The 23986-nt window shown below is 63.0% G+C and overlaps 2 protein-coding genes across 5 annotated transcripts; one reads left to right on the forward strand and one right to left on the reverse strand.

Annotated features, from left to right (window-relative positions):
• The first annotated feature begins 577 nt into the window (after window positions 1-577).
• On the forward strand, window positions 578-18483 carry LOXL3 (lysyl oxidase like 3). Of its 3 annotated transcripts, none has more exons than XM_069014792.1 (14): window positions 578-659; window positions 6526-6847; window positions 7189-7352; window positions 7725-7936; window positions 11176-11395; window positions 11620-11800; window positions 12090-12244; window positions 12994-13167; window positions 13729-13891; window positions 14268-14511; window positions 15053-15168; window positions 15260-15396; window positions 15756-15867; window positions 16018-18483. In XM_069014792.1, the coding sequence occupies exons 2-14, from the start codon at window positions 6538-6540 to the stop codon at window positions 16089-16091; spliced, it is 2262 nt and encodes a 753-aa protein (XP_068870893.1). In that variant the 5' UTR covers window positions 578-659; window positions 6526-6537; the 3' UTR covers window positions 16092-18483. The 3 variants fall into 3 exon arrangements, with proteins under 3 accessions (XP_068870893.1, XP_068870895.1, XP_068870894.1); XM_069014794.1 differs by lacking the exon at window positions 12994-13167 and adding an exon at window positions 13314-13469; XM_069014793.1 differs by having other exon boundaries at window positions 622-679.
• HTRA2 (HtrA serine peptidase 2) lies at window positions 18201-23856 on the reverse strand. 2 transcript variants are annotated; one of them, XM_069014797.1, is made up of 8 exons: window positions 23449-23853; window positions 22365-22569; window positions 22080-22274; window positions 21918-21950; window positions 21393-21501; window positions 20914-20983; window positions 18791-18886; window positions 18201-18550 (listed from the first exon to the last, which is right to left on the reverse strand). In XM_069014797.1, exons 1-8 carry the CDS (start codon window positions 23805-23807, stop codon window positions 18385-18387), a joined length of 1233 nt encoding a protein of 410 aa, XP_068870898.1. In that variant the 5' UTR covers window positions 23808-23853; the 3' UTR covers window positions 18201-18384. The 2 variants fall into 2 exon arrangements, with proteins under 2 accessions (XP_068870898.1, XP_068870900.1); XM_069014799.1 differs by lacking the exon at window positions 21918-21950 and having other exon boundaries at window positions 23449-23856.
• Window positions 23857-23986: the final 130 nt, after the last annotated feature.

Raw genomic sequence — 23986 nt, forward strand, 5'->3', positions numbered from 1 at the left:
GGTGCTCCAGCCTCTGGCAGTGTGAGCTCACGGCCCCAGCCCTGTAGGGCTTTCCTGTGGGATGGGACCCCCGGGCTTGGGCCTCCCCTATGGGTCTGGCCGCCGCAGCCAGCCCAGGACAGGCAGGATGACCAAGGGGGGGGCATCTGTCCAGCCACCCAACTGCAGTCCCTGGAAAAGGGCTGCCAAGGACAAACCATTCCTGGCTGTTTCCCTCCCTTGCCCTTCGGAGCTGGCTGTCCCGGCCCCGGGGTGAGGAGAAGGCTGGCTGGGGTCGGGGTGGCCAAACCCCGGGAGTGGGGGGCTCGGCTGGCAGCTCCTCTCGGCCCCAGGAGCGGCCGGGCAGCTCCCGCGGCTCCGTCCCGGGGGGCCGGGGCCGGGCCTGGAGCCGAGCCCAGCCGGGGCGGGGGCTGGAGCCGGCCTCATCGCGGGGCGGCGGGCCGGGGGCGCGGGCCCGTCCGGGCCGTCCCGGCGGCGGGGCCGGGGCCGCTCGGCGCGGGCCGGGGCGGCGGGGCGGCCCCGGACACGGGCACGGCGCGGGGCGGGCCGGGGCGGAGCGCGGCGGCACGGACCGAAATCGCTCGGCTCGGCACTGCAGGATACGATACGGCACTGCACGGCTCGGCACGGCTCGGTTCGGCACTGCACGGCTCAGTTCGGTACGGCACTGCACAGCTTGGTACGGCTGGGTTCGGCTCGGTTTGGCACACGTTTCTGCTCAGTACGGCTCGGCACGGTTCGACACGGCCCGGCACGGCCAGCCGGCACCCCAGAGATACCGTGCGGGGCCCGGGAGCGGCTGTCCCGGGAGCGGCGGGGGCTGCGCCTTGCGGGGCCGGGGCGCCTCGGGGGTGTCGCGGGTGCGGGGGTGGGTGCGGCGGTGCCGCCCCAAAGCCCCGGTGGTCGGAGCGTGTCCGTGCCGTGCCCGTGGGCGCTGCGTGTACCGTGGTGCGGGAGGTGCCGTGGGCCGTGTCCGTGCCCCGCGGGCAGCGTGACCGGGGCGGGCAGCGCGGGTGTCCCGCGGGATGGGGAGCCCGGCGGACCCGGCGGGGTTGTGGGTGCCGCCTCGGGGTTGTACCGCACCCCAAAGCGTGTGGGCTGCGGGCCGAGCTGCGGGTTACAAAGTCCGGTGGAGAGTCAGGATTTCCATGAAGACCGGACTTGTTGTAGCTCATGGAAGAGAGGATGGATGGAGGGATGTGGGGCGGGAGGGCTGGCGGTGATGGAAGGGATGATTCTTCGCTGCTGGCTGTTCGCCTTCCCAGCTGCTCTCAGAGGAGCCCGCAGCTGAGCCTGTCCCGTCTCCAGCAGGTCCAGGAAGGCTGGTTCCCTGCTCCGGGGTGCCTGGGACCCCAGCCCTACCAGCAGCCCCCCAGCCCCCAGCCCCGCTGCCCGCCCCTCAGCCCGTGGTGATGGCTGATGTTTGCGCATTCCTCCGAGGTCTTTCCCTCCTGCCGGCAGCTGGTTCCTCCCAGGGCTGCCTCTCCCGAGCCCGGGGCAGCTCAGAGCAGAGTGAGCAGACCCGAGGGCCCTGCCGTGTCCTGGGGAGGCTGGGTGGGGGTAGGAGCTGTGCTGTGACCTGCCCTGGCTTAGGGGGTGACAGCAGGATATGGGGATATCAGGTAGCCCAAAGGGGCTGGAGCCGGAGTTGTCAGGGGAAGGGAAGTGCAGCCCCAGCCCCACACAAAGCTCTGCCCCGCTGACACCCCGAGATCCGGAGCGTCCTTTCCGCAGCAGGGTCCCTGTCCCTGCATGGAATGGGGTCACACAGAGGGTGGCAGGGGTAGGCACTCTGCCTTCGGACAGCGAGGGGCAGCGAGATCCCAGCCACAGGAGGTTGTGGTTTTGGGAGTGACAGTAAGCCTGCCAGGGAATCCAGATTCCCATGTGACCTTGGGCTGCTTCCTGGTGCTTCTGGGACCAGTTTGAGGAACCCTGTGCCCTTCCAGACCTTGGTGGTGCTTACCCCGGAGCTCTGACCCATGGCAGGTCCCCTCTTGAGTGGGGTGGGGGTATCAGGGCTCCCCTGCTTCGTGCACATGCACTACTGGCACTCCAGGGCTGCCGGGAAGCGGGAAAAGCGGAGCAGGCCCATCCAGGCAGCCGGATTGCGAAAGGGCCAGCGCTGAGCCACGTGTGATGGGGCCCTGGGGAGAAGGGGAGGGATGGAGCCCTGAAGCCATGGGACTCACCAGACCTTCTCCTGCCCCAACTGCTGGGGATGTGACCCCATGCTCTCAGGGATGTCCTGGCATGGGACATCAACACAGAGTGACTGTGTCACCCCGTAACCTTCCCAAGGAAGGATAAACAGAGCGAGCTTCCTCTCCCTTATGCTGGCGGGTTTCCCAGGTCCTCGGTCTCTTGTGCTGCTCTTCTCCAAATCCTCCCAGTTGTCAGTGCCTGGGATGCTCCATGTCCCCGTGGGTGTGTCCAAGGCTGCTGCTGAGTGAGCATGCTGTGAGGCCTCGGTGGCCTGGCCCTTTCCTGCTGCCGTGGTTTGGGATGTCATCCCTGTGCTGCTGGGATGCCCCGTGCTGATCAAATACACGGACTCACCCGAGGACCTGCTTCACCAGGAGCTGCCCCTTCCCGAGGTCTGTTGGATGTTCACCGGGATTTTGGTGGGGCAGACTGAGGTCCCGCTGTGTGCCCAGTGAGTGCTGAAGGACACACCTGATTTGAACAGTCCTGAGCCCCAGACACCCCCATCAGCACAGCCGAGGAGCTCTGGGAGGGGCAGGCCCCGTGCAAGACACTTGGGAGAGCAGAACAATGGTGGGGACGGTGCCTGGCCATCAGGGCTGCAGGCCCTGTCAGGGTGACTCTGTCCAGGGGGACTCAGCATCCCCCATCACCCACTGGGACAAGCAGAGCCAGTGGGCTGGCATGAGAGCAGTTTGAGCAGTGCCATGTGGGGCTGTCCCCTGTCCTGAAGGGTCTTTTCACCCATGCCAACCCCAGAAGCGCAGGACTGAGGCTGAGGACTGGAGAGAGCCCCAAGTCCTCTGCAGGACTCTCGGACACCCCACCACCAGCGCCAGCTGCACTGAGGGCTGGGATGTGGCTCAGGGCCCCGTGCACACCCGGCTGGGACATTCCTGAGGTTTCCTGGGCAGTGGCAAGAACCTGGGCTGCTTGCCGACTCCCACGCCCAGCGCTCACTCCCAGCCAGCCCGTCCTCCAGAGCCCTTTACCCTTGCAGTGGAGTTCTGCTGAACCTCTGTGCCCTTGTGCCAGGGCAGCACATCCAGAGTGGCACAAGCCCTGGTCCAAGAGGAGACTGTCCCTTGCTGGAGCTGACAGCAGGATGGTCGGGATGCTGGGGTGGGCTCCCCATCCAGAGCAGCAGGCAGGGCTGGAGCAGAGCAAAGCAAAGCCTGCCAGTGGAGCGAGCAGTCGGGCAGCAGGAGAGGAGCAAACGCACGGCTTGTGCCTCAGAGAACGGAAAAAGTGATGTGGACAATGAGAGCCCTGTTAGCCTGACTGCCTGGGACACGGACACGGAGCGTGTTCGGAGAGGGAGGTGGTACAGGAACGGGGAAGGAGCCGTGCTGTGCTGCAGGGAGCTCACATGGCAGCTGGCCTGGGCTGGCCATGGAAAGGGCTTTGGCCCCACAGAGCTCAGCAGGGAATGTCACTGGGAAACTCTGAGGTGAGTGGCAGAGCTGAGGTGCCAGGGCAGAGGAAGCGCAGTGGGGATGAGGGATGCTGGAGCGGAGCTGAACCAGGACCCGGGAGTAGGGATTACAGAGCCTGGAGGTCACGCTGCTGAGGCTTGCAGGGGAATCGATGATTTGCTGCACAAAGCCCAAGAACTTTCTCAGCTGCCATGTTCTGGTCTCTGGTCCTATGTGTTTTGTTCCTCAATGCACAGGTTTAAATTTTCCTTGTAGTCAAGGATATAGGCTGCACGATGCTGCTTTACCAGGCTGTCCCTATTCCCATCTCTGTTTCCCCCCATTTCTGTCTCTTCAGTCTGTACTAGGAGGGTACTTTTCTCCTCCTCCTGGCACAGTTTTGCTTTGAAAAGCATGTGATCCTCACCAGAAAGCCCACGGAGTGGTGACTTCCCCATGTAACCACATTTTAGTTCCAGCAGGTGACCGGTTTTAATCCACTTAGCAGAAAGTGCACTGATTTTGTTGAGTGCTAATTATTCATTAAAAGGTGGTGCAAGATGAATCGAATGCCTTCCAGTCTCAGCCTGTTATATCAACACAGTTACTCCAATTAACAGGACCTGTGATCTCATAAAAGGCCATTCCCGCTTCCTGACGCGGGCTATTTCTGCCGGACCGTGGAGATTGGCATTAATTGTGCCCGTGTCCTTCAAGGTTGTACTGACCCCGTTGCAAAACTGCCCAGTTCCACAGCAGAGCATCCTGCTCGCTCAGGAGTGCTGGGGAAGCTCCAGTCCTTGTGCACTCCAGCTTTCCCTAAGGAAACACACTCCAAGGTGTGTTACAGTTAGCACTGAGAGGGCCCACATTTGTGTGTCAGGACAGCTCTGAGGGTTTACAGCCCTTCCTCTGGGCAGGGCGGTGTCGAATAAGAAGTTTTGTTACTGCTGTGAGATGGCAAACTCATCCTTTCGCTGCTTCCCAGGCGGTGTGGAGGTGAGGATGGAGCATTCCCATCCCAAGCCCAGAGACTTGGTCCCCTTTTCCAAGCCACTGGCAGGGCTGGGGTGGCCCATGCACCCGCCTTCCCTTCCTGCTGGCTGGGTAAAAGGTTCAGCAGAGCGTTTCTCTGCTGCCTGCCCACAAACATGCATCCTGCTGGGCTCTGCTGTTCTCACAGTGCCAGAGCAGGCAGCTGAGGCACCGGGAGCCCAGAGCTGGCTCCCACCAACCCCAGGGCTCCAGGCTGCCTGAGCTATGTCCCCACCAGCTCTGTGGTGTCCCCTGTGCCCCAGTTGTGACAGAGGAGAGAGCCAGACCCACACTGACATGATTGCCCCGAGGGATTCTATGTGCTTCATAGAATTATAGGGTTGGAAAAGACCTCCAGGGTCATCAAAGCCAGCCTGTGTCCAATCCTCACCTTGTCAACCAGACCAGAGCACTGAGGGCCATGTCCAGTCATTCCCACCACTGTGTCTGGTGTAGAACTGGACCAGCAGTGCTGGTCTTTGTTACTCCTCACTCCCTTGCTGAGCATCTCTGCAGGCACCAGGCTCATCCCGAGGCTCTCATTGCTCCTGGTGGCACCTCCGATGCGACATGTGCCCAAAGGGGCCAGCAGGCAGCAGGGCTGGGCCCTGTGGGGCTTCTGTTGATGTGATGGGTGTGGGAAAAGGGCTGGCATTGGGCACCATCCTGGTTCATCCTTGTCTTGGCCCAGGAGACATTCCCAGAGGCTGGAGTGTGGACCAGGTCCTCACCATCTGGAAAAGTGAACCAAGCAGGGATGGGGCTGATTCCTCTGTGAAAACCCTGCCCTGGAGGCTGGTGGGGAGGTGGAGTAGCTGTGCCACCCCCAGCTCTGCATGGGGTTTGAATTTGTTTCCCTTCCTCTGTGACACTGCAGCTAAACATGGGAATTTTAAATCACCCCAGGAAAGCCAGACCTTGTTCTTTTTAATGTTTCCTGATCGCAAGCAAGGTCTGTGTGAGTGCAGCGGGCAGGATCTGTGCTCAGGGTGGATGTGGAGCACAGAGATGTCTTGCTGTGGGGCTATCCTGGAGGGGTTTTGGGGACTGTTTTCCCACCATGGAAGAGACCAGCAGGGACAGTGGCGTGAAGCTGCAGTGGACAGGGAGGTGGGCAGGTGGCCGTGCTGGTGGTCATGCGTGAGCATCGGTCAGAACTTGTCAACACCAAGCAGAAATGCTGCTCCTGAGCTCCAGGATCCATGGGAATAGCGCACTGAGAAGGGAGGGTGGCTCACAGAGAAGGGTTTTCACTATTGTTTGCCATGGGACTGGTGCAGGAATACCACATCTCCCTCAGGTATTCAGGGAGCCACAAATATTGTCGGAGGAATGGAGGAACGCAGCACAGAGGAATGTGAATGCTCTGGCTGCCTCGCTCCTCACAGAGGGCAGGAGCGTGGGCTGGAATCCCCTCAGCCAGCAGCCATTCCCTGCTCCTGCTGGATCGAGCTCCTGGCCAGTCCAGCAGGGCTTTCCCTGTGCCCTGAGCCTGTTCCAGCTCCCTCGGCTCTGGCAGCAGATCCCCCTCCTTCCCTTCACCTCTCTGGGGGTGACGCACACCCCTGTGCCCGTCTGCCCTCACTGCCCTTCAGATGCGACCGGGCAGCGCGGTGGGGGCTCAGTAGGGGCTGTTGGTAGAGGGGCAGTGGGGAACAGGGGCACTGGGCAGGTCCCTGACAGACCCGAGGGGGCAGGGCTGGTGCAGGGGCTGCGTGTGGGGGGAATTGGGCTGGCTCCGGCCAGGACAAGGCACGTGGCTGTGCTGGTGCTGGGCAGGGGGTTTAACCAGCACAGGGCTGGGCAGGGAGGCTGGATGGGGGGGCCGGTGTTCCAGTCCTGCATGCCCTGACCCTGTCTGCCCCTGCAGAGCCACGCTGCCATGGGAGGCTGCGGCACATGGGCATGGCCGGAGCTGCTGGTGCTGCTGGGCAGCGCGTGGCTGTGGGTGGGCAGTGCCCAGCCCACTCCCCCGGGCCCCACGCACGCCGCCGGGCCCCAGCTGAGGTTCCGCCTGGCCGGTTACCCCCGCAAGCACAACGAGGGCCGCGTCGAGGTCTTCTACAACGACGAGTGGGGCACCATCTGCGACGACGACTTCACGCTGGGCAACGCGCACGTGCTGTGCCGGCACCTCGGCTTCGTGGCTGCCACCGGCTGGGCCCACAGCGCCAAGTACGGCAAAGGAGTTGGTAAGAGAGGGGTGGTGGGCACAGCATCCCCCTGGCGCAGCCCCCCGCGCTGCCGGGACTGGGGTGGGTGCCCTGACAGGTCTGCAAGGGGCACGCTCTGTGTTTGCAGAGTGTCTGGCAGTGAGTGTGCGCACATGTGGGCACATGTGGGAGCTTTCTGTCTGTCAGAGCAGCCCCTTGGGGAGGTGGAGACCACCCAGGGCTTTACTCTTGGCATTTCACTGGCCTCAGCTTTGTGCTACAGCTCCTGCTGCAACCTGTGTGGTCCCTGGCCGTGCTCCGTGGGCTCCCTGTTCCCAAGGGATGCTTGGCTCCCCCTCACCCCCGGCTGTGTCTGGCAGGGCGGATCTGGCTGGACAATGTGAACTGTGCCGGAAGCGAGAGGAGCATCGGGGACTGCAAACACCGGGGCTGGGGGAACAGCGACTGCAGCCATGAGGAAGACGCGGGTGTCGTCTGCAAGGATGAACGCATTCCAGGCTTCAAGGACTCCAACGTCATCGAGGTGAGGAAGCTGCTGGCCAGCGTGGGCAGCTGGGGATGTCCAGGATCCCACAGAGCACCCTGGGTGTGGGGCAGTGTGGGAATTCTCCCTGGGAGTGCAGGAAAGCAGTAGTGGCTTTCCTGGCTGTGCTCCCCAGAGGTGCACCTGGGGACTAAAGGGGACAAGGGGCACTGGGTACACTGGATGGGATTTGGTCCTTGGCTGCCCAGGGCCATCAAATGTGGCCAGCAAGGATGCAGGACCGGCTGTTCCTGTGCCCTGCCTGTGACTAGGGACCCCTGTCCTGCATCCTTGGAGATTCCTTGGGGGTGGGCCGGCAGGAGAAGGGGTGATGGGATGTGATGTGAGCTGGGGCTGACCTGATCCCCGCAGACCGAGCAGAGCCATGTGGAGGAGGTCCGGCTGCGGCCGGTGGTGTCCGGGGGACGGCGGCAGCTGCCGGTGACAGAGGGCATTGTGGAGGTGCGCTACAAGGACGGCTGGGCACAGATCTGCGACCAGGGCTGGGACAGCCACAACAGCCGTGTCATCTGCGGCATGATGGGCTTCCCGGCGGAGAAGAAGGTCAACAGGAACTTCTACAAGTGAGTGAGGCCGGCAAGGAGCCCACAGGGGTGGGGTGTCAGAGCAGAGCCAGGGGCACGGGGCTGGGGGTGGTGCCAGGGGCATGAGGTAGTGCTGGGGGGACAGCAGAGGCTGTGCTGTTGGGTGGTGTGGCTCCTAAAATCCCTCCCACCCTACTGCTCGCCAGTCCGAGCCCCAGCTGGCTATCTGGACACTCACTAACCAAGCTGAGAGGCTGTGGGATGGTTGGGGGGCCTATCCCCCTACCACACACACTACAGCAAAGGCCACTCCTTTGCTGTAGGGGAGTGATTTTGCTCCCTGGCAGTGGTGCAATGTCATTTCCCTCTGGCTCCCCATCCCGAGGGAGGTTTGCAGCCATCAGGGGATGCTCCAGCCACACCATGGCTTGAGCAAGGGGCTCGGACAGGCCATGCCTGGCATTGTGTGTGCCCTGAGCAGGCAGCTCCGGTGTTGCTCCGCAGGCGGCCGAAGCGAGCAGCCAGGATGAAGGGCCGCAGCCCAAGGCCAGGCAGCAGGTAAGGGGCCAGGGCGCCCCATCTGCTGAGCTGTGGCAGAGCTGGGCTGTCCGGCCCCGCCAGTCTCTGCCGTCAGAATGGATCCTGGCACAAGCGGATCCGGACGGAGCAGACTGAGGGCCTGGGCTGCGCTGGCCCAGTAGGACAAACCCCACCCCAGGGGACCTGCCTGTGCGTGCTGGGGTCCCCCATTCCCCACAAGAGATGATCTCTCTCCCAGGCCAGTCATGCTCCAGCCTTGTCCTGCACACCAGGCAGGAGTCCTGGCACCCTGGGAGGGGAGCAGGAGGCCTCGGAGCAGAGCCGTCTCTCCTGGTGGATGGGGAGAGAGGGCTGTGGAAATGGGCTGCTTTCTTCAGAAAGCAGCGGTGGGGACACTGGAAAGGCTGTGCACCCCTCCATTCCCTGCAGGATGGGCTGGCATGGGCACCAGAGCCCATGCTCAGCAGTGCTGATGGGCACAGCATGGCAGGTCCTGCCCTGAGTGCCACATCTGCATGGGGTCTCTTGCATCCTCTGCCCACTCACTCTTGCTGCCTTTCTGCCAGACCCAGGGGATGGTCTGGCTGCCTTTTCCCTCCATCCCTGAATCCTGCTGCTGGATTTGTTGGTGGATACAGTGAGCCAGAGCCCATCCTCTCTGGGCTGTGCCATGGCACCTCTTTCCTGAGCCCGCTGCCAAGATGCTCTGCCCCCAGCACGGGGCCTTGCCCCAGTCCCCCCACCTTCCCTGGTGCTGAATGTGCCCTACACCCACTGCGAGCTCTTCATTGTGACACTCACAGGTCTGTGTTCCCAGCAGTCATCCTTGCCAGCTCCTGCAGCTGGCGATGGGAATTCAGGTGGGGTCATCCCCTGGGTTTCCTCAACCCCCACCTGCAGGTCCTGTTTGCTACAATGTGCTGTTTCCTGGCTGGTTTGGTGCTGACTGCCCCTTTCACAGTGAGCAGGTCCTTCTCCTGCTGCACTGGGGGAAATATTTTGTGTCTCCATGAGGCTGCAGTCCTGTCCCTCTGCCCAGAGCAGGAACTGGCTCCTGAGAGCCGCACTCTATTTTGTAGGGGCTGATCAATTTGGGGCTGCACAGCCACAGTCATATGTGGGCACAATATCCAGGCTGAAAGGGGAGTCCTGGTCCAACTCCCTGTGTGGAGCAGAGCTAGCTGTGGGTTAACCCAGGACTTCATCCAGCTGGCTTTTGAAACCTTCCAAGGATGGCAATTCTGCAGCCCCATGGTCTCTGCTCCAGTATGGAACAGCCCTCACAGGCAAAAGGTTTTCCTTACCCTGAGCCTGAACGTTGTGTTGTCAGTCACACCTCTTTTCTCTTGTGCTCTTCCCTCCCTGCTGGAAGAGCCAGGATCCTCACAGCTCCCACCTCAGCCCTGGCTGGAGCAGTCTCCCACCCCCCTCTCCTCCCACACCGCTGTCCTGCTGCTCTCTCTGGGGCTGGCACCACATAAATGACATCTTCTTTTCCTGGGGACCCAGATCCAGATGCTGGATCCAGATGTGGTTTCCTGAGCGTGGATTGTTTAACCAGATGGCACTGATGCCCTCTGGCTGTCTGAATCCCAGCCCTGTGCTATGTCCTGGGGCTTGCTGCACTGTGCAGGCTGATACCAACCTGTGCTGACCTGCAGGACAGTGGCCAAGCTTGGTTTTGCCTGGTCCCTGGGGCTGTCAGTCCCCTGCCCTCCTTTGGGCCACTCTGCTCTTCACTCCTTGCAGGCTCTGGGGTTCTGGCTCTGCTCAGCATCTTCCTCCCCGAGGGAAACAAAGCATTTGAGGATGTTGGGATTGCACCTACGCCTTGTGTGTGCTGAGCCCCAGGCAGCTTCCCTTCACGGCTCAGCCTGTGCCAGGGCTGCTCCGTTTGCTGCAGTGGGTTCTTGCCAGCCTGCAGCGAGTCCCACTGTGCCCCATGGCCCCAGGGCGAGCGCCCCAGGGTCGCCTGTGCTGCTTGCTTGGTGCTGTTTGCTGGGTGTCCTGCTCCTTGGGGACATGGCACAGTGGTGGCACCTGGTGTCTGGATGAGGACACGGACACACCTCACCCACACCTGACCGATCAAATGGTGGCCGTCGGTGTTTGATCTTTTGCTGTGTGACAAGGCAGAGCAGGATGTGGCTGCATCCAGCAGTTTCCTGGTGGGATGCATGCAGGAAACTGCATCATTGCTGAGGAGTGTGGCTGTGTCACACTGCTGGCGGCAGATGATGCTGTTGCACCCCTGTGTGACACGAAGGGGATGCACATGAGTCTTCCTGGGGGCCAAGGTGCCCAGTTCAGCCTCCAGTGAAGCCAGGGCAGGCTGTGCTCTCTGTGTCACTGCTGCAGGCAGAGGTGACAGCCTGAGGATCTGGGCTCCATGATGGTTGTTTTCTGTTTTCCAGGCTGGCCTCCAAATCTCAGCCTAAACAAAAGCGCAGGGAGGACGTAGGGCCCAAGAAGAGGTAAATGGCTCCAGTGGCGAGCCAGAGACAGGAGCCTCGTGCAGTCCCACCAGAGCTGTGCATGTCCCCACGTGCGTCCCCATGCTGCTGGGGGTATGGGACAGGCAGTTGGCGAGGGGTGGACACCTGGCAGGCACCGTGTGTCACCCCAGGGACAGGGCAAGGGGCACGGCCAGCGTGTGCAGCCACAGGCAGGGTGGCCAGTGACACCTCCACTGCCACTGGCCACCCTGCCCGTGGCTCAGGGCTCCTCTCCCCTCACAGGCTGTTCACAGAGCGGCAGCAGCCCAACTACCGCCTGCACTCGGTGTCCTGCATGGGGACAGAGGTGCACCTGTCCATGTGCTCCTTCGAGTTCTACCAGGGCAACTCCTCTGCCGCCTGCGGGGCCGGCATGCCCGCCGTGGTCAGCTGCGTGCCCGGGCCCCTCTTTGCCACTGGCAATGCCCACAAGAAGAAGCAGCGCCAGCAGCAGCAGGGCCAGGTGAGCCCCGCAGGGTGGGGGACAAGTCCTGTGGTGGCCCACAGCCGGACAGTGCCCCACAGCCAGGTTCTGTCCCCTGGGCTGTGTGAGTGTGGGGGCTGCTGGGTGACTGGCTCTGGAGCAGGAGGTGGGGACGGTGTCCTGTGCCTGCACATCCCAGGAGTCGTGGCCAGCGCTGCGTTGTGACATCGCACACTGTCCCACGCCTGTCCCCGCTCCCGCAGGCCCGGATCCGGCTGAAGGGAGGCGCGAGGGTCGGCGAGGGCCGTGTCGAGGTGCTCAAGAGCAGCGAGTGGGGCACGATCTGTGACGACCGCTGGAACCTGCAGTCGGCCAGCGTCGTGTGCCGCGAGCTGGGCTTCGGCAGCGCCAAGGAGGCCCTCACTGGGGCACGCATGGGCCAAGGTGAGGCTGCCAGGGCAGAGGAGCCAGGCATCCCCTCCTGAGGCTGTGGATGAGGCACTTGTCCAGGCTCTGCTGGGCTGGGGTGTCCCGTGGGCACTGGGCTGCTGGATGCATGTGGAGCATCCCGATGGGACCACGGCTACTCGACCACACTGCCCCAGGCAGCAGCTGTGAAGGCTGGAGTGTCCGGCTCCCTCAGGCCTGCTGAGAAGAGAGGGCAGCCTTAGGGACAGGGTGGTGCTGGGCATCCCTGTGTCACAGGGCACTGAGTCCTGCTGTCCCCCGGCAGGGACGGGTCCCATCCACCTGAATGAGGTGCAGTGCCGGGGCACCGAGAAGTCCCTCTGGAACTGCCCCTTCAGGAACATCACACAGGAGGACTGCAAACACACGGAGGATGCAGCTGTTCGCTGCAACATCCCCTACATGGGCTACGAGAACCTGGTGCGCACCACGGGGGGCTGCCGGCTCCGTGGGGCTCCCAGCAGTGGGGCCTCAGAGTGGGGTGCTGGGGGAGGCCCATGGGATTCAGGGGACCCTCATCTCTCCTCCTCTGCACCCCACATATTACCCTCTGCTCTGGGGCAAGGGCTGCCCTGGGAGCTCAGGGCTTTTGTGGGTGGGAGTGCCTGTGAGGAGGGGGTGGAGGGGAGGCTGTGGGGGCTCTGGGTGCTCTGTGGGTGATGCTCTGTAAGGGGAGGTGCGGGGCAGCTGCTCCCTGCTGCTTTTCCTGCCTGTGCCCGCTCCCCATCAGAAACACCAGAAAAAAAATCACTGTGGGCCAACCAAGAGAGATTTTTTTACCTGTGATGAAACAAGCAAACAGAGCAGCTTATTCCTGTTTGCCCTGGCCCAGTGTTTCATCCACTCTGAGCTTTTTTAATGATCTTTAACTCTCTCACACCTGTCATTTCTGAAATGATGCCATTTCAAAATGAACTGTTTTCCCTATGCTGGTGAGGCAATTCCCAAACTCACAAGCAAATTCTTGTCCCCAGATCCACCAGTTTTGGCAAGTTCCCTGCTGACTAAAGTTGTGCTTGGCTCTGCTCAGTTCCTGGCTTCCCCTTCCCCCTGTGCAGGCACAGCAGCACAGCCCTGGCTGTGCCGGGACGGGGGCTGGGGACAGTCCTGTGGTCCAGGGGGAGCATCACCTGTGATGGTGATGATGCTGCCACTGCCTTTCTCCGCAGATTCGGCTGAGCGGGGGCCGGAGCCGCTTCGAGGGGCGGGTCGAGGTGGCGGTGGGGGCTGGCAACGGGGACCAGCCCCGCTGGGGTCTGGTCTGCGGCGAAGGCTGGGGTACGCTCGAGGCGATGGTGGCCTGTCGCCAGCTGGGTCTGGGATTCGCTAACCACGGCTTACAAGTAGGTGCCAGCACCAGCTTGGCCAGGGCAGCAGCAGCCACCACCACTGCTCACGGGGCTGGGGACAGGGACGGATAGGGCTGGGGATGGGGCAGAAGGTGGCACAGTGTGGGGTGCCCGCTCACGGCCCCAGGGCTTCCCCGCAGATCCGCCTGGCCGGCGGGAGGACGGAGTTTGAGGGCCGCGTGGAGGTGAAGCGAGGCAGTAAGTGGGGCACGGTCTGCAGCGATGGCTGGACCACCAAGGAGGCCATGGTGGCCTGTCGTCAGCTCGGCCTGGGCTACTCCCTGCACGCCGTGACGGTAGGTGCCAGCGGGGAGGGCCCCGGTGACGCTCTGGCGAGCACAGGCACCGGCCGGCGCTTCCCAAATGACCATGGGGCTGCACGGGGACAGATGGGGACAGAGGGACGTGGCCACTCCATGTCATAGGACAGGACCTCCTGGGTCAGCCAAGGGCATGGGCAGCTGTGGTGGGGGGCTGGCTGCAGCCTGGGCATGAGTGAACCAGGGCTATCCAGCCACCAGCCCTGCCACCCAGCCTGCCTCGCCCCCTCCCCAGGAGACGTGGTACTGGGATGCCAGCAACGTGACAGAGATGGTCATGAGTGGCGTGAAGTGCGCTGGCCACGAGATGTCCCTGAGCCACTGCCAGCACCACGGCGCCAGCCTGAGCTGCAGGAACACGGGCACCCGCTTTGCTGCGGGCGTCATCTGCTCCGAGAGTGAGTGGCCACGGGGGCTGCGGGCAACAGGGGCTGCAGGGGGGCTGTCTGTGGGTGGGGGTTCTGCAGGGAGCGGGTCTGTGGGCAGTGGGGTCTGTGGGCAGTGGGGTCTGCAGGCATAGGCTCTGCAACTGGTGGTGTCCGTGGGCAGTGGGTTCTGGGCAGTGGGGTCTGTGGGTGGTGGGGTGTGCAGACAACAGTGCTGTGGGGCCAGGGGCTGTGGTCAGTGGGGTTTGCAGATGGAGGCCACAGGGTCAGGCAATGCCCAGCCAATGAGAGGGCACATGTACACCCCGCTGGGCGCTGCCCTGTCCCCTCCACTCGCCCCATCCCTGCCAAGCAAAGGGCCTGTCCCTGAGCTGTTGCCTGTCCCCAGCTGCATCCGACCTGCTGCTGCACGCGCCGCTGGTGCAGGAGACGGCGTACATCGAGGACCGGCCGCTGCACATGCTGTACTGCGCCGCCGAGGAGAACTGCCTGGCCAGCTCGGCCCGCCTGGCCAACTGGCCCTACGGGCACCGCCGCCTGCTCCGCTTCTCCTCCCAGATCCACAACCGCGGCCGTGCCGACTTCCGCCCCAAGGCCGGCCGCCACTCCTGGGTCTGGCACGAGTGCCACCGGTGCGTGTGTGGCACAAACAGGGACAGGCATGTGGGCAGGGGACAGATGGGGCTGGGGGTCAGAGTGGGGAGAGGGTGGTGGTGCTGCATTGGGCTGGGTGAGGGTGACACTGGGTGAGGAGGGTGCTGGGCAGGGGTGACGTTGAAAGAGGGTTACACTGTGCAAGTATGACACTGAGTGAGCGTGACACTGGATGAAGTCACCCAAAGACATTGCTGAAGGTGACACTGGGTGAGGGTGACACTGGGTGAGGTAGAATCTGCTGCCAAGGCTCTGACTTTGCCTGGTTTGTCTTAGGGATGAGCAGTGTTGGGGCTGGGGTCTCCAGGAGGGCACGGATGGGGCTGCAAGCCCTCTGCTTGCCTGGGCCATATGACTGGGGACTGTTTTGTCCCCTCCCAGGGCTCTGCCCAACTTAACAGCACCACAACCTCAGAGCAGGGGCTGCAGGGACATTCCTGGTGGCGAGGGGCCGGGCAGGTGGCAGGGGGCTGATGCAGGGCAAGGCAGTCTGCAGCTGGTGCTGGCTCCCTCCCACAGGCACTACCACAGCATGGACATCTTCACCCACTACGACATCCTGACCCCCAACGGCACCAAGGTGGCTGAGGGACACAAGGCCAGCTTCTGCCTGGAGGACACTGAGTGCGAGGAAGGTGGGCGATGTGGGGCCCTGCAGTACCAGCCCTGCCCGTGTCCCTATCACGGGGCCAGGCTGGGACGAGCTGCGTCTCCTCCTGCCTGCAGACGTGGCCAAGAGGTACGAGTGTGCCAACTTTGGGGAGCAGGGCATCACTGTGGGCTGCTGGGACCTGTACCGGCACGACATCGACTGCCAGTGGATCGACATCACTGACGTCAAGCCAGGCAACTACATCCTGCAGGTGCTGCACCTGACCCTCCCCAGCCCCTCCTGCCGCCCCCCACCCTCTGTCCCTGCACCCCAGCTCTCCATACACCCCAGCCATGCATCCCTCTTTCCCACTGGAGCTCGGTGGGGCTGGTGGGTGTGCTGGCATGGGACAGTGACTGTCCTCATGCCTGCAGACATGCAGGGCTGCTCAGACATGCTGCCACATGGGTTTTCCAGCTCTGCACTGCCCATGGGCACATGGTGCCCAGGGACAAGGCCACTGCACCAAAGAGCCAGCCACTGGCTCCTTGGAGCCCTCCAGCACAGCTGGGGAGACACATCCTGTGGGGCTGGGGAAGGGCTGCAGGCCTCACTGTCAGTGCCTCACAGGTCGTGATCAACCCCAACTTCGAGGTGGCAGAAAGTGACTTCACCAACAATGCCATGAAATGCAACTGCAAGTACGACGGGCACCGCATCTGGGTGCACAGCTGCCACATCGGTAAGTGACAGAGCTGCAGGAAGCCGTGGGGATGAGTGAGGGTGGGCTGGCGTGGGGTGCTGGGGTCCTGGGGGCAGCTGTGGTGGGAGGTGCTGGCAGGGCAGGGGATGCACAGCACGGGAGCCAACAGCCCCTGCCCTCTGCCCGCAGGAGATGCGCTCAGCGAGGAGGCCAACAAACGGTTTGAGCAGTACCCAGGTCAGCTCAACAACCAGATTTCATAGGGCCCTGGCCCCGGGGAGACAGGCATCTCCCTCCCTCACCCTGTACGGGTGAGAGGAAGCCACTGGGGGACCGGCGGGGAGGCCTCATGTCCAGCGCTGCTGCCATCGTGTCCTGCCAGGGACTGCCCAGGACTCACCACCGGCTGCCCTTCCCCACCTCGGGGGGGCTGGTGCTGGAGGCACCGACACCTGCACCTCCCAGCCTGGGGCTGCCATCCCAACCACTGGCCAGAAGACCGTGCCCACATCCCCTGGGCTGCGGCACACGGGTACGGTCCGGGAGGTCCTGCACCCCCCACCGCTCCATCCCTCCCATCCCAGCTGCACCCCATCTCCCACTTCCCCCTTCAGCCCTAGTTCCTCACCCCACAGCTCATCCCCTCAGCTGGCCCCAGGACCCACCACCCACACAGGCCCTGGGAGCCCCTGGTCCCCTGGGGATGGTGCAGGTGTCTCTGCCCACAAGCGCTGCCCAGGGATGGCTCCTACCCCATCTCTCAGTTGTAATTTTATTTCCTCTATAAAGTTGTAAGTTCTATTTCCCAATGGCTGCTGGCACGTCTCTGGCTTGGGATGAGAAGCCTGGAAGGAGCAGGTGGCACAGTTCATGCTGCGGGGCTGGTCACCACGCTCTGGCACAGTGTGGGAGCATCCCCTGGCCCCTGCACCGCCTCATCCACACAGCCCTGGCCCCACACCACCCACCAGCAGCAGCCCCATGGCACCGCGTCATGGGGGGTAACTCTGGAGCCAGGATGTGGTGAAGAGCTGGTACCCCCGCACCAGATCCAGGGCGAATGTTATCGAGCAGAAATCCCATCCTGCGTCTGTGACCCTTGGGGATTGGGGTCCACGCAGCTGTGACCCACAAGAACTGAGGTCACACAGCAGAGAGGGGCTGCCTCGACTCCTGTGCGAGCACAGCCCGGCAGGATCTGGGGCTGAGACTCTGGGCAGGGACACTCGGATGTGACACAAGGGCTGAGAGAGGCACAGCTCAGCCCTCACCCCTCAGCTGGGTGCTCTGACCCCACCAGCCCCTTCCCCATTCCGGGGACCCCGGGCGCTGCCCCCAGCCTGGGAGGAGGAGGGGGCAGGCCTTGGCTCAGCCCTGGAACGCGCTGCGGTCGGCGCAGCCGGAGCAGCTATGCCAGACACGCCGCGATTTCCCCCGAGCCGGCGGCGCTGGCCGGGGCAGCGAATTCCTCCGGCGAGGCCGGGGCTGCTGAAAGGAAGCCTGTTCTCAGGGCAGGGCGAGCGCGGGGGGAGCAGGAGCAGAGCCGCCCCTCACCACAGCACCCCCGAGGAACTGTGCTTCTTTATCTCCCAAAAGCCACAGGCCGGGGCTCGGGAGCTCCGTCACGGGCACGGCCTGGCCAGACAGCCGCATTCCTCCGCCGCGCTGGGCCCGACGCGGCTGCTCCCGGCTGCCCTCGCCTCAGAGCCCCTGCTCCCGCTCCAGCGGCGGCTCTTCCAGGAAGGCAAGGAACAGCCGGAGCTGCTCCTTCCCCGAAGGCCGCCGGCCGCCAGCTGCAGAGCACAGGGACGGCCCCAGCTGTCCCCAGGGTCCGGGTGTGTGTGGGAGCGGAGCTCCAGCACTGACAGCGAGCTGGGGGCGGGACAGGCAGAGCCCCGGCTCTGGCTCCCATCCGCAGCCCTCCGGGACATCAGGGGCAGAAGATGCTGCCCCAGACATCACAAGTCCAGCACTGACGCCAATTTCACCACGGCCTGGAAAGCTGCTGCACGGGAGGGGATGTGGACACAGGGCTTGGAGCAGTCGCAGAGCTCACAGCAGAAGGGATGTGACCAGAGGGACATGGCACACAGCACTGCTGCACTCCAGGGAGGTAATGCTGGTTCCAGACCCGCTCTGGGGCCGCACTCACCCACAGACAGGCCAGACAATCCACGGCTCAACAGCTGCCCACCTGACACAAACAGCAGAGTCAGATCCCAGCCCATGTGGGTACCAAGCGGGTGGCAGGACACCGCTAACGCTGAGGAGGTCCCTGGAGGCACAGCTCCTCCCCAGCCACAGGGTCTCATGTGGGGACTGACAGGAGGAGCAGAGTCCCATACAGCCCAGCCTCCACCAGGCAACTGCTGTTGGGGGCCACTAGAAAAGTGCTTTATTCAAGTACAGAGGGGAACGGCTGCACCACGGGTCACCCAAGCGCAGGCCCCTCTCCTGGCCCCTTCCAGCCCTGCATGAGCTCTCCGTCCCTGCCTGGCCAGCACGGACACATCTCAGTCCTGCCCTCGGCTCCGGGCCAGCGCCGAGTGGTCTCTGCTACTCGGTGACCTCGGGGATGACGCTCACCAGCAGGGTGTCGTAGCCGCGCCGCACCAGCAGGGCCAGGTTCTGCTGCGTCCGCACCGCCTCGTACACGTCCTCGGCGCGCCGCGACGCCGTCCCGTTGATCTCCAGCACCACGTCCCCGGCCTTCAGCCCTGCCCTGTGGGGAGAACACGGATGAAGCACAGAGAGAGTGAGGCAGACACTCGGCGTCATCGTCCTCCAAGTGCAGCAGGAGCTGTGCCACCAGGGGGTCTACAGCCACGGCCAGCGGGACCCCCAGCCTGGGAAAAGGTCCCCAGGTGGTTTCTGCTGCAGATCCCAAGCCCTGCTACTCTGGAGTAAAATACATCCCACAGCTCCTCCCTCACACACCCCTGAGGCACAGGGCAGCACTTACTGGTGTGCCGGGGAGCCGATGATCACCTTGTGGATCAGCACGCCGTAGGAGATGTCAGGAAAGCTGGGGTCACGCAGCTTCAGCTCTGCCAGGATGCTGCAGAGTGAACACTGGCATCAGGGATGGAGCTGGAGGCAGAGCAGGGCTCCCACCCCAAGCCCTGGAGCTGCACAGGCTCAGAGACCAGGCACAGAATTTCCTCTCCTGTGTCCCTGCACCCTGCTGAGCACGAGCCACAGCTGCCAGCCCCAAACATCCCCATCCTCCTGTCAAAATGAGAGGACAAGAATCCCAAGGGCACCAGGGAGGGCTGGGAACCCCAGAGCAGCTGCCAGGTGGATCAGAGCTGTGGTGATGCACATCCCCACGTCACATCACCCTTCCTAGGGGTCAGACCTGCCCCTCCCCTGCTGCAGTTTCACTTCTCTACCCTGGGTGGGCAGGACACACAACACAAGCTGTGCCCCTCTTCCTGCCAGACGTGTCAGCAGAGCTCTCCTCTCAAGTCTAGAGACTAAACAATCACAGTTTCTCCAAATTTCCCACAGATTTTAGGTTTTCTAAACCAAATTTAAACTCTGCATCTCTCACAGCTCCTCTTTGGACTCTCCCCAACTGCTCCTCACCCGTCTTGAACGAAATCCAGAAGTGGATGCAGCACTCCAGCTGGATGTCTCCAGAGTGACAGCATTCTTCCCTCAAACACTGCATCAGCTCAGCTCCCTGCAGACCCAGACACTCAGTCTCTGCCCAGCTCTGCTCCTGTCAGGTCCCTGCTCAGCCAGTCAGGGCTTCCCACGTGGCTGAACTCTACTGTGCTGTCCCACAGCCCAGTGCAAGCTGCCATCCCTTGCCAATTTCACACAGCAAAGGTGGGAAGGGGCCTCTCAAGATCATCTCACCTGACCCCCAGCAGGCTCAGTCAGGGCAGGCTGCTCTGGACTGTGTCCAGTGGGGTTTTGATGATCTCCAAGGACCCTCCAGGCAATGTTTGCCAGGCTCTAACCACACTTCTCACAGTATAAAAGGGATTTCTTGAGGACCCTCACATGTCTCTGTGCCCACTGCCTCTTATCTGCTCTGGGCACCACAGACAGAACAACGGGGTCTGTGCCTGAGCCTGTGCCCAACACGGAGCTTCTCTTTCCTGTGCCAGGGAAAGGTTCCGGCCTTTCCGCTGAGCATGTTCAGAGCAGTCACTCGATTCCAAGGCGAGCAATCCCTTGTTGGGAGCCCTTCCTGCTGGGCACAAACAAGCCTGGCAGTCAGGTGGTTTCCCTGGACCGGCTCGAGGGCTGGGCGGAAACTGGACCCGCTTCCCAGGAGCCGTGTCTGAGGAATTTCACGCTGCTTCCTGACAGACCCCGTCCCAGCAAGCGTGGCCAGGGAAGCAGGAGGAGGCTGGGCCAGGCTCCCACATCCCTCGGGTTCTGCCGAGTACCAGCACCATCTGCTGGGCACTGGGGAACTTACCAGACCTTTAGCAGGGCAGAGCACAGCCACAAAAGGTGTTGTGGCACAACACCAGCCCCACGAGGCAGCTGAAGGGCCCTTAAATGTGACTGCAAGAGCCAAAGAACCAGAGCAGGTGTTGTCCTTGAGAACTGCTCCCGGAGGTGAGAGCACGGGTCCTGCTTGCTGACATGGGCACTTCACAGAATCATGGAATTGTTTGCGTTGGAAAAGACTTTTAAGACAACTCCAACCACTCCCCCAGCACTGCCCAGGCCACCACTGACCCATGTCCCCAAGTGCCACATCCACACGGCTGTTAAATCCCCCCAGGGGTGGGGACTCCACCACTGCCCTGAGCAGCTGTGCCAGGGCTGGAGAGTCCTTTCCAAGAAGGAATTTTCCCAATATCCAACCTGAACCTCCCCTGGCACAACATGAAGCAATTTCTTCTTGTCCTGTCCCTTGCTCCCTGGGACTAGAGCCTGACCCCCAATTGGCTGCACCCTCCTGTCAGGGAGAGCACTTTTTATCTGCTCATAGAGTCTTCTACAAGTACAGAAACTTGCAAGTTTCCAATTTACCCCTGAGCCAGCAGCACCCTCAGTTATTTGGGAAGATCCCATCACATCCCTGCCCACCCTGTTGGCCCCTGACCTCAGGACAGGTACCTGGGAGTAAGGGTCAGCATCATCACCCCGATGTATCGGCGCTTCGTCTCTGCATTGCCAAACCAAGAGCCTGTGGAAGGAAAGGACATGGAATGTCATGGCTGGAAAACAGACACACGCTCAGAACAGTGCTGGGCTGAGCCCCCACAGCCCTCAGAGTAGGCAGCATCCAGAGCTATTCTAAGTCCCTACAACAGCTCAGTCCAATTCCCAGTAGCAGCAGGAGCTTTCCAGGTGTTGCATTTTGCACCATGACTTGGCTTCCCTGCGGTTTGTCAGATTTTTGACAGAGAATGTCCCTCTCCAGCATCACAGGAGAACCAAACAGGGCAGGGCAGCAGCACCACAGCTTTCCTGTGGCACCAGATGAGACCCCTAAGACTTTTCCTGCTTTCCTTGCCTTTCTCAGGAAGAAGGGTCCAGAGCCTCCCTCTCTCATCCTCCTCCCCCAGCTCCCAAGCAGAGAGGCCCCCACTCACTCTTGCGCTGCTCCTCCTTCTGCAGGAACTTCCGCAGCCGGTCAGAGGGGATGGCAAAGGAGATGCCCGACGTCACCTTCATGGTGTTCACACCAATCACCTCGCCATCCTGCAGGGAAAGGGCACCGGGCTACCCAGCCTGGGTCACTGTGCAGAGCAGGGGAACTACTGCACCAGCCTGGGCTCCCACCTGTGCGCCCACCCCGTGCCAGGCTGCTGTCCCTGTGTCCTGCCCGACGTTGCTGAGGCTGGGCAGGACCCAGGAGCTGAGTCTATGGGATGACTCCATGCAGTCCCTGGCTCTGCCCTGCCAGCACCAGCCAGGCCTTGTCTCCACCAGAGCCCCATCAGCTCCAGCTGCCTCAGACGCTGCACAGGGGTCTCATGCCAGGCTTATCCCTCCTCTCCCTCCTCCTTCCAGGAAGCCTCCCAGCACCCACAAGTGCTCCCACAGAGGGACAAGGAGCAAGGGGCATACAGCACATCCCTGCCCCAGCCAGCAAGCGGACAAGCAGCAGGACTCACCAGGTTGACGAGGGGGCCCCCAGAGTTCCCAAACTGCGGCAGAGGAGAGAGAGTGTGAGCAGACAAAGAAAGCCCCATGCTGAGGCCAATCCCAGGGTGACCAGCCAGAACCCCGTGCTCTGTGCAAGCCCCTCCTCCCTCCCAGTGCCCCATGTCCCTTACGTCGATGGCGGCGTCGGTCTGGATGTACTCCATATCGGTGGCGGCCAGGCCCAGCTCGCGGCTGCCGCGCTGCGCCGAGCTGACGATGCCTGAGGTGATGGTGTTCTGCAGCGCAAAGGGGCTGCCCATGGCCACCACGAACTCGCCCTGCCGCACCTCAGCCGAGCGGCCCAGCGGCAGCGTGGGCAGCGGGTGCTGCGGAGAGCGAGACGGTCAGCGGGACAAAGCGGGACAGAGGGGATGTCCCCACGTCTCGGTGTCCCCACGGCTGTGACAGGCACACACCTTGGGCTTGATCTTGATGGTGGCGATGTCCGCCACCTGGTCCACGTCCTGCACCACGGCGTCGTACATCTCGCCGCTCGCCAGCTTCACCCGCACGCGCCGCCGGTTCGCCACCACGTGCGCGTTGGTGACGATCAGCCCATCCGGGGACACCAGGAAGCCTGAACCGTTGGAGATGGGCACCTCCCGGCCAAGGAAAGGGTGCCTGTAAGGAGGGCACAGGTCAGGAGGAGCAGTAGGAACAGGCACAGTGGTAGGGCTGGGAGGCAGCAGCGAACAGCGAGGGTGCGCGGGCAGCGGCAGGATGGCAGAATCCTTCCCTGCCTCAACAGTCTGCACAAACAGGGGAATAGACACAAATGCAGCAGGAATCCAGAACTCGTGCGCAGCCACAAAGGTACAATCCTACCAGGAATAGAGGCACGTGGGAGCAGGAGGGGCTGTGACCTGTGCGGGGACAAGGCCAGAACACATGGAGCCCAGCCCTGGAGCAGGTAACAAACACCTGAGAGGCAACAGGAATGTCTCCTGCCAGCGGGAGCAGACTCACAACTCCAGGCCCTGGTCGATCACCCCAACCTCCACTGAGAGTCAGGTGAGGTGAATGGAAAATGGGATGGTCCAGCAAGGCCAAAGCCCAGCTGGTGGTGAATTACTGCCAGTGTGCGTCAGGAACAGCACCAGCTGATGCCTCTCACGTGAGGCAGAGAGAGTGACACTGTACACGGGTAACACCAAGCTGGAGGCGGCAGTCACCCAGCTGCAGGGCAGAGCTACTGCACAGAGGTGCTCCGAGAGGCCGGAGGCGCCGGATGGTGAGAACATGACAGGGCACAAAGGGAAATGCCAAGTGCTGCTCCCGAGGCAGAGTAACGGGGCCGCCTGGAAGGCAGCTTTGCCAGACGGCCCCGGAGGACATGGAGGCGGCTGCGACGTGTGGCAGCCGCGTGTCGGTCCCTCCCGCGGCACTTGCGGGAGCCCTCCGCAACGGTTCAGGAGAGGCCGGCGGAGGTCCCGGAGGGGCCGGGCCCACACTGCACAGGGAGGAGGGAAATCCCTCCCGGGGACCACCCGGTGCCGGTACCTGCCCACGATCTCCACGTAGACCAGCGCGGGCGCCGTTTTCTCCACCACGTCGGCGATGAAGTTGAAGGCGGCGCGGGGCGAGGTGGGCGGCGGGGCGGGCGGCGGGGCGGGCACGGCGGCGCTCAGCGGGGGCCGGCGGCGCTCCCGGGCCCACAGCAGCACCAGCGCCGCCGCCCCGGCGCCCACCGCCGCCGCCAGAGCCCGGCCCCCGGCGGAGGGCGGCGGAGGATGCGAAGGAGGAGGAGGGGGAGGGGGCGGTGGCGGCTCAGCGGTGCCGGTCAGCGCTCGGCACCAGCGCTGTACAGCCGGTGGCACCGGGACCCACCGGATCCGCGCCCTCCGCGCCGCTGCCGCCATGCTGCCGAGCGGCGGCCACACCCCTCCGGGGCGGGGCCGGGCCGCGGAGCACTCCGGGAGTTGTAGTCATGAGGCGGGGCCTGCCGGAAGCCACCCTCTGCCGCGGGGCACGCCGGGAGCTGTAGTTCCGAGGCGGCGCCTGGCGGAAGCGCGTTCTGCCGCGGGGTACGCCGGGAGTT

This window comes from Aphelocoma coerulescens, chromosome 4, assembly GCF_041296385.1.
Source record: "Aphelocoma coerulescens isolate FSJ_1873_10779 chromosome 4, UR_Acoe_1.0, whole genome shotgun sequence".
NCBI lineage: Eukaryota > Metazoa > Chordata > Aves > Passeriformes > Corvidae > Aphelocoma > Aphelocoma coerulescens.

What these genes read in the sequence shown, in the direction of transcription:
- LOXL3 (XM_069014792.1), top strand. Translation starts at nt 6,538, where the DNA reads ATGGGAGGCTGCGGCACATGGGCATGGCCGGAGCTGCTGGTGCTGCTG. An exon ending in GCCAGCAGCAGCAGGGCCAG is followed by an intron (nt 11,396 to 11,619) that starts GTGAGCCCCGCA and finishes CCGCTCCCGCAG; the next exon opens with GCCCGGATCCGGCTGAAGGG. An exon ending in GGGCGTCATCTGCTCCGAGA is followed by an intron (nt 13,892 to 14,267) that starts GTGAGTGGCCAC and finishes GCCTGTCCCCAG; the next exon opens with CTGCATCCGACCTGCTGCTG.
- HTRA2 (XM_069014797.1), bottom strand. Translation starts at nt 23,807, where the DNA reads ATGGCGGCAGCGGCGCGGAGGGCGCGGATCCGGTGGGTCCCGGTGCCA. An exon ending in CCATCAAGATCAAGCCCAAG is followed by an intron (nt 22,275 to 22,364) that starts GTGTGTGCCTGT and finishes CGCTCTCCGCAG; the next exon opens with CACCCGCTGCCCACGCTGCC. An exon ending in GAAGGAGGAGCAGCGCAAGA is followed by an intron (nt 20,984 to 21,392) that starts GTGAGTGGGGGC and finishes TTCCTTCCACAG; the next exon opens with GCTCTTGGTTTGGCAATGCA.